The following is a 14,418-nucleotide window of genomic DNA, read 5'->3' as shown; positions in this document are numbered from 1 at the left end:
CAATGGATAGTGTTCAAGAGACAAGATGTAATTTGGACACTTTGTGGCAATCGATATTATTATTCAACATTAATCGAAAGAACAGACTAGACCTCTTGCCAACTGCATTCAGTCAGTTCAATATGTCCCGAGAGAAAGAGGAACCAGGCTGTTTCAATTTCATGAGCTCTGCCTTGGTTTACCAAATATTTCGCACTATCCGAAAATAACTAAATCGGTGTGTGTGTGTGTGTGTGTGTGTGTGTGTGTGTGTGTGTGTGTGTGTGTGTGTGTGTGTGTGTGTGTGTGTGTGTGTGTGTGTGTGTGTGAGTGAGTGAGTGAGTGAGTGATTATTTCATACTATTTCTTTCCTTATGGCTTTTTTGAAATCAGCTTGAAAAGCACAGATTTAACTCTGATATATATTTGCCGCCTTTCCAACAGATATATCGTTACCGATGGTAAATACATCATTACCATTAGTGGATGCTAGTATACAGCTGTTAGTTTTCTGAAACTTTATGAAATTGCTTATCAGGGTACAAATCTACAGCCATTTGTACTATGGATAAACTAAGATGTACAGGGAATGAGCTGAGTTTTAGAAAATCCGGAAATCCTGCTCTTAAGAGCAAACATGAAACTTTTTCAATCCACTTCAGGCCTCTACAGGGTCGTGATCTATTACACCGAGGCTTTTTTTCACCGAACCATGCCACAATGGGATTCCAACCCACAGCCTATTAATTGGAGAACACGTACTCCATCAACCCTATAGTCATACCTAAGTGACAGGTTGTAATAGTAATCCTAAATAGAAAATTTCATCAAGTCAGGAGGAATTACTATTTCCATTTTGCTAACAAAAGAGCGAATTATCATGGGAAGGGGGTGCTTTCTATAGGAATGACTGAGTCGGCAAGTTTATAATTTTAAATGTATAGTCGTTTGAAACTGCCCAGAGTGGAATTTTTGTTGATTTTTTCCGGAAATATCACGATGTCTCTCACAAATTTACGTTATTCAAAGAGCTCAGTTGTTAGCACGTTTGTAAACATCAGAAAAGATTGTCGAAACTGTGATACGCAATTCTATTGCATGTAGAACTGTGTTTCACAATTGGGTTTCACAGTTTTAATCTAATAAAAACATACGCAAGTGTACACGATTTTAATTAGTTTTGCTTGCAAATTGGCATCGTGCACTACAATTTAGAGACGCTCACACTCTCCCTTGATCCCGATGTTAAAATATCATCTAAATACATTATAACGAAAGCAATATACTTATTTGAGAGAAAGCACTTCTGTAGTAACCGAATATGTAAAGAATTAAAACGAATTCAATCCTGCTCAACGAAACATAGGTAAGAAATAATTTGCAAACATTTCTACGTGCTTAATTTTGAACCAGACATGAAGTGGTTTGTTTATTGGTCTTATAGACAAACTTTAGCTTGATGTTAGTTAGTTTGATGATTTTCTCCTTTGTTGACCATTTCAAGGTTCAAGATTATCTAGCAAATGCACGTCTAACATGTATTAATTTATGTGATCACATAGTACGCCGAATTCCAGCGATTATTCATATTTAATACTGATGGCCTTGTAAACTGTTATTATTTACTAATAACCTTACTTGTATCTCTGTTCATTCACAGATTAACGAAGAAGAAGAAGAAACAGAAGACACCTTTCGCAACCACTGAACTCCAAGATCGCCATGAACCTCAACGCAGTGTACACAGAAGGGGTAGCTGCTCTGCGCAACCTCAAGGAGAAAACACGGATCTCGATTGAAACACTAGAAAATTCAGATATCTCCCAACGAATCCGTCAAATAAGGTTTCACGCAACAGAAACCATGGATGTTGTCCGTGGAAGATTCGTTACTTCAAACGAAAATGTAAATTTAAAACGGGATTTCGAGCATATTTACAGAAGAAAAACGCGTTGGGAATTGATCTTACTTAGTGGTACTGTATGCGGTATCGAGTTTTGTTATGCAGCCGAGACAGCATTTGTCAGTCCGATACTGCTGAGCTTAGGAATTGAAGTAAAGTACATGACGATGATATGGTGTTTGAGTCCACTGATTGGTTTCTTCCTAACACCGTTACTTGGTTCACTGAGCGACAGCTGCAGGTCTTCGATGGGAAGAAGACGTCCATTTATATTATTACTCTCGCTTGGTATCATTCTTGGACTTATCTTTGTTCCCAATGGAAAAGATATAGGTGTAGCTCTGGGCGATGCAGACCATTTGCATGAGCAAACAGTGCAAAGTCATCTCTGGGAATTTTCTACCGATGAAGAAATAAACGTAACATTTCCAGCAAAGGACACATTCCTTCTGCATCGTCGGAACACGTCTGATGGTAAAATAAATGACACCAATCAGATTAACTCCACCGATATTTCCCACCCGTTTGGTATAGCATTTACAGTTTTAGGCACTGTACTCTTGGATTTCTGCGCCGATGCTTGCCAGTCACCTGCCCGTACCTATCTTTTGGATGTGACCATTTCTGATGATCATGCTATTGGTCTCAGCACCTTTACAATGATGGCAGGATTTGGAGGCTCTATTGGCTACATCATGAGTGGTATCGATTGGCAAACGACCTTTATGGGAACTCTGTTTAGTAGCCATGTGCATGCCGTTTTCACAATAGTGTCTGTTCTGTTTGTAATGTGCGTTGCAACAACTATAACCAGCTTCAAAGAGATTCCTTTGGACATTTTAAGAAATCCTAACAAGATTCAAGAATCTGTCGGGACTAGTAAGTACCAACGCTTTCGCGATGATGACGACGATGAATCCGAAAATCTGCATAATGTTCCTAAAATGTATGGGACGCTTGGTCCAGAATTCGTATCGAATTCATTTGTCGATTCCACTGATCTTCAGAAGAGAAAAGGTGAAACCGGCATTCCTTTAAGAGAAATTCAATATGGACTTAATATAGTCCGTTCGGAAAGTGCACCGAATCTTAAACAAGCAGAACTGTCTCCAGAACTAGAACCAACGTCGCCGAATATGCGAGAATACCTGTATTCCATCATCTATATGCCAAAGTCTCTCCGTATACTGTGTGTGACTAATCTCTTTTGCTGGATGTCTCTGATCTGCTATTCGTTATATTTCACCGATTTTGTCGGAGAATCGGTGTTTGGTGGTGATCCTAGAGCTCCCGAAGGGTCACAGTCATACCAATCCTACCAAGATGGCGTTCAGTTTGGATGCTGGGGTATGGCACTGTACTCTATCTCTTGTTCCTTCTACTCATATGTTATCGAAAAGCTGGTTCGCAAAATAGGTATGTAGAATACAGTGTTTCTATTTCTATCCAATTACAGAACTTTCATATTGTTAGATCCTGAATGAAGGAATCTTGCAAAGAAATCATTCATTCAGAAACTAACATACTAAACTTACTAACGAAGAGAAATACCTGCACATCAGCTGAAATCAAGAGTGAAACTTCTTCACTTTATATATAAATTTGCAGTTTTTTTCTTATGTTCCATGTATTTTAATCTGTTGTGATTATACTAAGATCGAATTAGAGAATGTTTTAAAGGAGGAATTTTGTTAATATTGACTTACGCCTCACTTTAGCTGATTAGAGTGATTGTGAGTCGCCAGATAGATTAAATAATAATTCTTAGAAAGTATATTACTACACGTATCCAGCGTAACGCCGGAGGCAGTAGCTACACGGAACGTACATCGACACGTATTCCGTGAATACAAGGGCATAACAGCGTCGGGAGAGCAAGGGATGAACCCAAGGGGTGAAAAGATATGTCGTGTGCAAAAGGGACTCCGCAAAAGGGGGCACTCTAACGAAGAATATAAGGGAACGAGCGCCGTATCGGGACTCTCTCTTGTCGTATCGCTTTCCTGCTTGGTGGTTCGGAAGTAGCAGGTAATTTCGCGTAGAGGGGTGGAAGTCTGTGCTAAGATGTCGGACAGCGAGCTTTCTTGAGAATGGAGTAGGATTCTACAGAGCTGAAGGTAAAATTTCCAGTCCTAGCAGAATCAAGCTGTCGCTGAAAAGTCCCATCGAGGTGTATCCTGAAACTCAGAGATTCGAGTCCGTTTTCGCAGAAATCATGAAGATAGCGTAACCCCTACGTTGGCATAAAGACAACCAATAGACAAGAAGTAACTAGACGTACACGTGGTGCTGAAAGACGCGGGAAAAAGTTCGGTAAAGTAAAATTGTTCTATTTTGTGTATAAAAATTCCTAAGAGAGAGAAGATTATATGTGTATGTAAATTAAGAACATTTTCTTTGTGGACAGTCTCTAATTAGAAAGTTAACCTCCTTTGAGAGTAAGAAGAATTGTTTGGAAGAGATCTTTTGTGTTGTTTGTGATAGAATTATCTTAACAAGATTAGAATAGTGGATTTATAGTAACTGAGTAACATAAGAATGCTTGTTTATACAGGGTGTCCCAAAATTCACGCAAGAAGTAATTTTGATAGAAAACACAGGTTTTTAATTAAAAATTGTAATTTCTTATTGATTCATAAAGTATACAGTATAGGGTTATGCATGGAATAGCATATCGGGTAAATGGCATCCACGGCTTTGCTGGCACATACGCACTCTTTTATCGAAATTTTCCATGACCGTTTTGCATAAATGTGGCTGAATTTCGTTGATACAGCGCTCAATTTCCTCCTTCAAGGCATGTGTGGTCGTGGGCTTGTTGGCATAAACCTTAGACTTCAAAAAATCCCAAAGAAAAAAGTCCGACGTTAAGTCACATGATCTGGGCGGCCAATTCTGATCACCAAAACGGGAAATTACACACTCATGCAGTAATTGAATTGTTTCTCGGGCTGTATGGCATGTGGCACCGTCTTGTTGAAACCACATGTCGTCCACATCCATATCTTGCAATCTAGGCACAAAAAACTGGATTATCATGTCGCAATAGCGAGCACCATTAACTGTTATTGCTTTACCAGCCGCATTTTCGAAGAAGAATGGACCGATGATGCCCTCCAGCCCAAAATCCACGCCAAACAGTGACACGTTGTGGATGCATTTGTTTCTCAACAATCACTCGTGGATTTTCTGAACCCCAAATGCGACAATTTTGTTGATTAACGAAGCCATCAAGATGAAAATAAGCCTCATCGCTGAAGATGATTTTGTTCAAAAAATAAGCATCCACTTCCATTCCATTCAACGAATAATCCATAATCCATTCAACGAACTCTCTTCGCTGTGTGTGGTCAGTAGGCTTCAGTTCTTGAGTCAATTGAACTTTGTAAGCATAAAGATGCAAATCTTTTGTGAGAATACGCTGTAGAGAGCTTCTCGAAATGCCCAATTCAAGACCACGGTGCCGAATTGATGTTTCTGGACTCTCAGCAACACTCTCACGAACTGCTTCGATGTTTTCTGTTGAACGACTTGTTGAAGGGCGGCCAGAGTGTATAAGATCACTAATTGATCCAGTTTCCTTGAATTTTTTAATTAATCTTTTCACAGTTGATGAAGTTAAATCACTATTCCGACCATATTTTGTACGAAAATTGCGAACTGTAGCTACCAAACCTTCATTATTTTTAAAATATTGCTCAACAATGAAAATGCGTTGTTCTTTCGTGTAGCGCTCCATTTTTAATAACCCCGAACTGTCAGCTGTCACGCTGTCTTTTTTTTCTCGTTGGCAACACTTTACCGCGCAAATGGTGCTAAATTTAAATCTTGCGTGAATTTTGGGACACCCTGTATTATCTTATGAATAGCATTGCAGAAAGGAAGTTTTACTTAACTTCATATCATTTGCAATCTATCCCAATTTTCAATTACTGTGTTTTACGATGTTTCTTAACCTTTGATTTAATTTAGAATATGTTAATTTCTTAACTCGAGTTTTTTTTTAGTATTGAGTCAAATTGAGTGTATGAATTTTTTTGTGTATTCTGTTTAGATATTCCGAAAAACATGTCATATTTACCTAAACCTGAGTCATGTCTGATTACGATTCCAAACTACTACTTATAAAAATAGATTTGGCGGGAAGGAATTATGAAGTATATATAATTATAGATTTAGGTCACGACTGCAATAATCTGAATCTATACGGCAGTGTTAAAGTAAATTATTGAATAAGAACGCCTCAGAATCTAGTATTGTCTCCTTGAGTAAGGATCTTTTCTACTATAGGATACTGGCTGGCGCAGCATAAAATAAATTTGCCAGTATCCAAAGAGGAAACAATCCTAGATGTAAGCATATTAGGCCTTATATCTGAAGAAGTAAAATAGCGATAGAAATATAGAATAGGAAGATATAAAGCAGCAAAATATAGAGAAAGCAACGACATAACAATAGAGCAGTTGGTAGGATTTTAATTGAATAAGGTTTTAAATGAGAAAGGATTTAATCAAACAACAAATAAAGTAACCGAATTAAGTATAAATCACATAAACAAATATATAACAATATACTTCTATTTATATCCACACTTACATAAGTGCATAATTCTTCGTATTATTCCTTTGCCCCTCTTTTACCTTGTCGTGTCAAGGGTTTTCTATTTATTTAACCGCAAATGTACACAAGGATAAGATGGTTAGTTTTATGCCTGCTGGTGTATCCTATGGCTGTAGAAGCGTTGAGTTCTCAAGGCCGGATTACCTGCTTGCAAGATGAAAACCCCCAAATAAACTGGAGAAAAAAACACTGCAGTACATGCCCAAGACCGGCTAACTTGACTATGTCTGAGAAAGCTCCTAACCTCCTCAGGTCAGTGACGGGAATCGAACCCAGGACACTCCTGGGTTGCGAAGCGCACAGCCACTAGGCTAACCGCGCGGACTAAGTGCATAATTTAAATACCAAAATTCTTAAGCAATGAAGGGAAATAAATAAGCTCTTTTGGTTACGCATATTTTCATAATTCATTTATTACATATTAAATCATTCCCAGTAAATACAGCAAAGGCAAACAGTGGGTAAAATGTCTTAGGATGAGCTTGCCTTTTTTTGTCTTTTTAACCAAAAGGCAGAGCAAAATTCTTTCAATACGTTTGAATAATAAATTTACAGGGATTCACCCCATAATTTCAACGCTAAAGATGTGAACAGCACTTTCTTAGAGATCAGCATAATATTTCAGATCATACGGCCAGTTATGATCTCCCTTAACACCAGAGACGTACCGATACTTTTTGCCGAGGCGCTAGAGTGCTCTTTCCCTCACTCACTTTTTGGGGTCCTTAAATTTGATCTAATTTTTCCGGGCCCAGTTAGAGCGTCGTGCGCCTGTAGCACCTTGAAAAAAAAGAGAGCATGCTAATGGTGCATGTTTCGATATCGCTCTGGGAATCCTTCCTATGTTATTGTTGTTGTTTTCGAATACTCAAGCAATACACATCCTTCTACTTTCACATCAAATGAAGTGCGTATTCAAAGGCAGGCAGGTAATATCAGAACTAGCAAACGAACGGGATGCTACAAAATACACAGTTAAGGCACAAGATCATCTCTGATAAACAAAGCACAACAGAATCTTATATTGAATTCAATGGAAATAGTTTTTATGATATCCTAAACAAAATAGCAAAGAAAGGCTTTGAAAGTCTGCATTTCATTTCATGGACAAACAGAAATTAAATTTTAAAATAAAATTTGAGCATACCAACAGGTAGTACAATAATGTATTTTAATAATGTGCTTAATATTCTTAACAACGATTGCAAAAATTCGAAAAAGGGTCCTTTTTTGATTGGAAAATGTGAGAGTGGAACATTATTCCGTTCTTCTCACACTTTTCAACCTGAATCTCACCCACGAAAGGTTGTAAATGTGTCGTACAGGATAATCTGAAATATAACTCTTAAAGCCTTTAACAGCTACAATAAACTCGAACTCAGGGCCTACTGATTGTAGAGAAGCAGTATCCATTCGGCAAAACAGGCGGCTTGAACAATAAGAAATCACCAAGAGAAGATTTAGTTCTCTTCCGAGAAAAAATAAATAAAATATAATTTCCTCCATGCATAAATCTCGAACTAGTTTCACCTACAAACACTTGTAGGTCTCACCTACAAAGACTTGAGGTAAATAATTGCATCGTAAGTAACTGCACGGCGCCTTGGTATTATTCCAAAGTAGTTTTCGTATTCAGGTCTGCCAGACACAAAACTGAACGCCACCATGAGGATGGTAACTGTGATGTTTGCCTGTCATGTTACACACTTCCACTACGTCCTATCATAATGAAAATAAACTGCCTCTCATCAAGCATAAACAATAATGAGCAATACTAACTTACCACTATACTGAGATATAATCCTCCTCGCCTTAATATAAGCTCATTCTCTGGATATCAGTCACTATCCAGGAACTAAAGACAGAACTCATGAAGAACTATGAATATGATTCATGCGAAATACAAACTAAATTACACCCGTGAAACCTAAATGATAACGTTGCAGTTTCGGTAATAGGTTTCCGAATACACAAGTTGCCTTGAATCTCTTTTCTAGATGCAGAGTCTCCTCCTTCTCTCCATGACTTCAATTACAGACTATGAGCCGTATTGTAAAGGAAAAATCATTGACTTGAATAATATTATAAAAGACACCCTGAACTCTTTCAAATGAAACTACATTTCTAAATATCCGTATATAATGCAAATCTGTATTATCCGTATGTTTAGTATATTTGCTGCTTTTTTTACTCTACACTAATTTAATAATAATTATCTTTGTATAAAATTATCTTAAAAGAACACTTCAGAAGTTATCTATATAAACTTTAGAATCAACTTAAAAAAAACTCTTAAATTGTCATTATTACAGAAATGAAATATAAGCAATGATTCTTCTGATTACATAATTTCAGGAGCTAAGCCAGTTTATATTGGTGGCCAAATAATCTACTCGATTGGTATGGTAATGATGGCTATTTTTCGTCATAAGGTATGCGTCATCTTACTGTCATCTACAGCAGGAGTGATGTATGCTACTTTGTTTACAATGCCCTACTTGCTCATTGCTCACTACCACTGCATGCAGACGGTGAGTACACATCATACGATAAGTCATTTACTATGAAATGCACTGGACAAGTCATTTTTATGTCAACGCTATCTACTAAAGATTTACTATCAATGTTACACTGGCCATTTAATTAAAAATAATAATAAAATATGTTGGAAATCCTGCTTTGGACTCTAAACATGGTTTAATAGCTTCAGGCTGCCAAAGAATAAAAATGCTCATCCTAAACTTAGGATGAGCATTTTCATTCTTTGAAAATTCATCTCGAAACTGTAAATAATAATAAATAAAAAAAAACAGTTTTTAATGCATTTCGATTTTAAGGATGACAATATGGCCATTTTTTCAAGTACCATGTAGCTCGATTTCCTCTTTTTTTTATTTTTTTTTTATTTTATATAACTCACTGTAAGCTACTCGTATAATTAAGTCGGTTACTGGGAGGATTTTACACTAAACACCAACAAACATGTATTCATTATTACCTTTTTAAGGGTAATAAAAATGGCCACGATTTTATACTATGATGTTCAATATGCAATTGGAAACTCATGTTCGACAATCCCAATTTTGAAAACGAATATGTAACAATTTTATTAAAATAAACTTTTATTTAGAAATTTGGGGGGGAAAAAATGTGAAAATAGATAAACTATCTTATTAGCAGATTCATGTCTGTATTTCATGAAGGTACAGACTCAGAGTCAACTAAAAACAGAATCTATAATTTAAGAAAAAGTATTAATAATAATCGTTTATTATACATTTCGCCACTAAGCTACTGCCTATCTCGTACCGTGCAATAATTATATCTGAGACGTATCCTTTTCCTGTTCTAGCATGTCTCGTTGCAATATTTGGTTTAGCCTGTTGTTAAGTTATTATTCTTGAACATGTCGCTTGGTAGGTGGTGATGCATGTGTTTGGGGCACTGTATTTAAATACAATATCTCGGATTTTTATACCTATGCATTAGGCTGTTGCAGATGGTATCTATAAAATATCCTACATGCATAGGATATTTTACAGCCCATTTGTTAATAAACGACAGAAGTGAATAATCTGAGCAACAAGATTCTCGGAAATCCAAAATAATGGTAACGCAGAGTATGAAGACGGTCACGTGAGAATTTGGATTCTGCAAGTATTACCTTTACTCCTGAACTTCAAACCAAAGATCTGAAGAAGTTTAGAGAGATAACAATGTCCTGGAATGTCTCTTGATGGTCGTATAACCACCTACGCTGTACAGCTGATAACAACATTCTATTCTATATGTTTAGTCTTCCAGAACGAACGTCATTATCGTCTAACGATTTTTCCAAAGATAACAGGCGTAACTGTCTATTTCAATTTCCCACTAGCAAAATATAGTTGAACTCGTTAAAGAAAGAATTTGGAAAAATCTGCAAAAAGGTTCTGACATTCAGGATTTTTCTACCGTCATGTTGTGGTTGTTTGGAATTACAGCCGAAGCAACAAGGTATAAGGGCGGCGCATTATGTCTAGAAATTGCATATTTTCTTCTGGCCGATTTCCTGCTCAGCGGGATGAAAAATCTCAGTTTCAGGATGGAAAAACCATATCACTCCGTATGACACCTACATACTCACCTTTCAATTGAAAATGAAAAAAGTCTTTTTACAGATTCTTCCCATCCTACAGACTCGAACCTGATCATCCGATATACTGACTAACTATGAATACTCTCCGTCTTCAAGAAATTAAAGTCAATTTACAAAACAGCTGTAGTGTTTTGTTTTGTTGTATGATAATAACCGCATATTCAAATATTGCTCAATAATTTGAGCAGTATTTGAATATGCGAAATATTGGAAAATTCCCAGTATTACACTAATCATCATTTCAGAATATCACTTTCAAAAAGTACTTAACGAGATTCTGAAAGGGTTCCTGCAGAGACAATGCGCACCATACATTTCGGAATGTTATGAAAAGTCATGAAGGGGGGGGGGATTTCTTCCCAGAGAGCGAGAGAGAGAGAGATGCTCTACTTTCTGAAACCTGAGGTCAGCATGAGTAGCTTTTTCTGCCCGGATTGTCAGCATCGTATATGTACAGCGGGTGTACATATACGATGTACAAAATGTTTGACATATTATCATCCTAGTAATCCACTATCAATACTTACGAGTCATGGGAGGCACCAGCTATAAATTGACGGCACATCACCACAGGGAAATAATATGTGTTGCGTTCAGATATGTGTAGTAATGGATGAAGATCCCCACTAGTGACATGGAAAGAGTGGACAACAGCAAAAGCCAAACAGAATAGGGAAAGAATCTTAGAACCTGTGACCCATTTAGGATAGCCACGTGCAACAGTGTCATTTATAACGAGAACAGCGTGATAAACAGAAAGTATCAAGCAGGACGTAAGGCCGAAAATAGCAGATAGATGAGGGGGTAAATGAAGAGCCGACAGGATCGTAAAGTCCAACAAGAAAAGCTCTACAAATGGTCAAACCAGTGCGTGGAAGTAACAGGGACTGTTTAAATGCACCTGACACTGTTTCAAATGAAAGGAACGATATCTCATACAACGAAAACAAGGCAGTTATAGCCAAGATAGAAATGGGGATAGAAGTTATGAATAGTCATCACTGTAAATGGAAGAGCAGGTAATGTGACACCAACACGAAGCTCCAGGCTCCGGGCTTTGTTTCGCTGTGATGGCTTCATGCTTGGTCCCAACAATGCAAGGCTGTAGAGTGATAGGAGAATATGTTTCTTGGTACTGCTTAGGTCCCTTGATACTAGTGAAGATGAATGGAGCTACCCTCCATGGCAAGTAATTGTCGACCAAATACGCCCATTCGTTTTAGCTACTGGTGGTTACTTACATCATAATATATGTGCAATGTAACAAGACGTGTCGTCCTTTGGTTCTGGTTAAGAAACATGTTAGTGATTTTACCTTAATGGATTGTTCACTTCACTTAGTCACCGGGTATCAATCCTATTGAACATCTTTGGTGGAAAGATGTTCGTGAAATGGACTCACGCCTAGGAAGTTTGATGAAACGTCAATAATTCCTGCCCTTCAAAGAAAGGCAGAAATTTTTTTGCAGCGTTTCACAAGTTTCGAGTTCTGAAAGTTCATGTAATGCAACACGCTATGAAATGGGGGTATTTAATAAGCTGGCCAGTCAGCATATGCTTATTTTCTTTTCAGTTGTTATGTTTCTTAATAGTTATTATATGTTAATGAAGCGAACATGAGACTTTTGCGACACTAGACAAATTTTTATCACTAATGTTCCATAAAAAAAATAAAAATTCATGATCATTAACATATTTGTTTTAAGCAGCTTAAAACAAAATTTAATTTATCTCTTATACATGTTTATATGCTTACTTTTTATCGGAAATGACCAGACCAGACATTGTGGCATGGAAAAGATCCAGGGTAATTCAAATTTACTATTGCCCCCCCCCCTCCGGATTTGATTAACCCAAATTGTTACTTCATGAAAATGTGAATTCTTCTTACGAGCAGTATTAGCTGTATTTTCTTTGTCTGCTAAAATGGCTCGTTGAACAGCATTCTAATTTTGTTACATCAATCTTCCAGCTTCACTCGATTTAAAGTGAAAAATTTGGAAACTACTCATTGCAAAATCTTTAAGCATTCGCTAGCACATCACAGTTTTTTCCGCTCATCAATTCTTATATTAACTTCTGTTACATGCTGAATGAAACTGAAAATTGTTTGATTAAAACTCAAAATTGCGATCCTAAAGCCTATAAAAAAAAGCAATCTCTTAGATTTTTATTTAGTTTTTGGTATTTTTACATAATCAGGGGGAACTCTATTAGACCAAACACGGAACTTTTTCTAGGAACTTCATGCCTCCAATAAGCAGTGTCTCACACCAGGAGATGGTGTTTATCTAAAGACATCCACAAATATTTCTCTATATCTGGATTCAAGCCAGCAGCCTCTTGGCTGGAGAGAGTTAAACTATCGACCAACTAGGCCGTTAATTTGTTTCATTTTATTGTTATTTCTTTTATATATGCCTCCAACCTATTAGTGGTTGGTGACCTATAGTATACCAGTATTGCGAGGGGACTAAGGACTGCGAAGACCTCTTACCTATTAAAGACAACGGCAGACATTTTTTTCCCAAGGCAGGACTCGAACCAGCCTAGTAGTAGGTTAAGCGCTCGGCCAAATCATCACAGAAATTGCGTTATTCTTCTAATAAAATGGTTTTTATTAGAAGAATACATTTTAAAAGGAAGTTTAGATTAAAAAAAATACGATTTCGTGTATAAGCACACAAGTTGTATACTAAAAATTAAATTACGTTATAACTTAGATGTTGTGTTGCACGCAATGTTTCCTTTGTTTTGTTATAAAAAAGCATTTTGATTACAGTATTTTTTTTCTTTCATAGTTTGATGACTCTCTGATGGGAACTCAAGTTACTGATCATACAAGAGGTATTGGAACTGATGTCGCAACTGTAGGAAGCATGGTATTTCTGTCCCAATTCATTTCGTCTACTTGTATGGGAAGTATAGTCGATGCAGTAGGTTCCAGTGTGGCTACAGTCAGTGCGGCATCTATATTAAGTGCATGCGGCGCTCTGTGCGCTACTCAAATTCTGTACTTAGATTTATGAAAGCTCTTAATTTAATAAAGTAAAATAATGTTATTTATGTGCAAGCATATTACAAGTCTGGGCTTGAATGATTAAGTATTCTGACTTATACTGTTTTAGCAATCAAAATTCATTTTTGATTTACTATAGATGTATTGCTCATGGAACAAATTCATATAATTCGGTTTTCTATATTTAATATTAAAATAGCAAAAAACCTATTAACCTATATAATGATAATTCAAATAAACTAGCCACAGTAATAATATATAGAGAATACAAGAAAGGTAATAAAAGAGAAAGAAAAATTGAACAGTTGAAATGATACTCGCCAAATGAAGAGAAACTAGCAGTACAGTAACGAGGCTATGAAGCGCCTGTGGAAGTGTCTAACTTCCGCCCCCTAACCCAAAAATGACAAAAAATTTTGAAAAATTTAAATGTAACAAGTTAAATTTTACTAAATGCAATATGTTAAATACTTACTATTAACCCCATCAAAATGAGTTGCAGTATGTTGCAGAATTTGTGTCTAAAGCGGCATATTGCCGAAATTTAAAAATACAATATAAAATACCGGATTTTTATATCTATTTATTTATTTTTATTTTTTACGTTTTGCGCCCCAAACCTAGTTTCGCCCGTGGCTGACGCCTCTTTCGCCACTCCCCCCCTTACGGCACTGGAAACTAGTGTTAATTTTGGTTAAGATTAATCAAACCTTAACTCCTTTCGTTTTAGGTTAAATAAGCGTCATTTATCCCTTAGAA

At 36.8% G+C, this 14,418-nt stretch overlaps 1 protein-coding gene across 1 annotated transcript; it reads left to right on the top strand.

The window, feature by feature from the left end:
* The first annotated feature begins 1,764 nt into the window (after positions 1-1,764).
* Positions 1,765-13,669, top strand: lovit (loss of visual transmission). The gene is made up of 4 exons (XM_090405511.1): positions 1,765-2,828; positions 2,961-3,298; positions 8,858-9,033; positions 13,442-13,669. Exons 1-4 carry the CDS (start codon positions 1,843-1,845, stop codon positions 13,667-13,669), a joined length of 1,728 nt encoding a protein of 575 aa, XP_090261637.1. The 5' UTR covers positions 1,765-1,842.
* Positions 13,670-14,418: the final 749 nt, after the last annotated feature.

Source organism: Typopeltis vanoorti, chromosome 15, assembly GCF_054136105.1.
Source record: "Typopeltis vanoorti isolate ZY-2024b chromosome 15, IOZ_Tvanoo_1.0, whole genome shotgun sequence".
Taxonomy (NCBI): Eukaryota; Metazoa; Arthropoda; class Arachnida; order Uropygi; family Thelyphonidae; genus Typopeltis; species Typopeltis vanoorti.
This window is presented reverse-complemented; position numbering and strand designations above follow the sequence as displayed.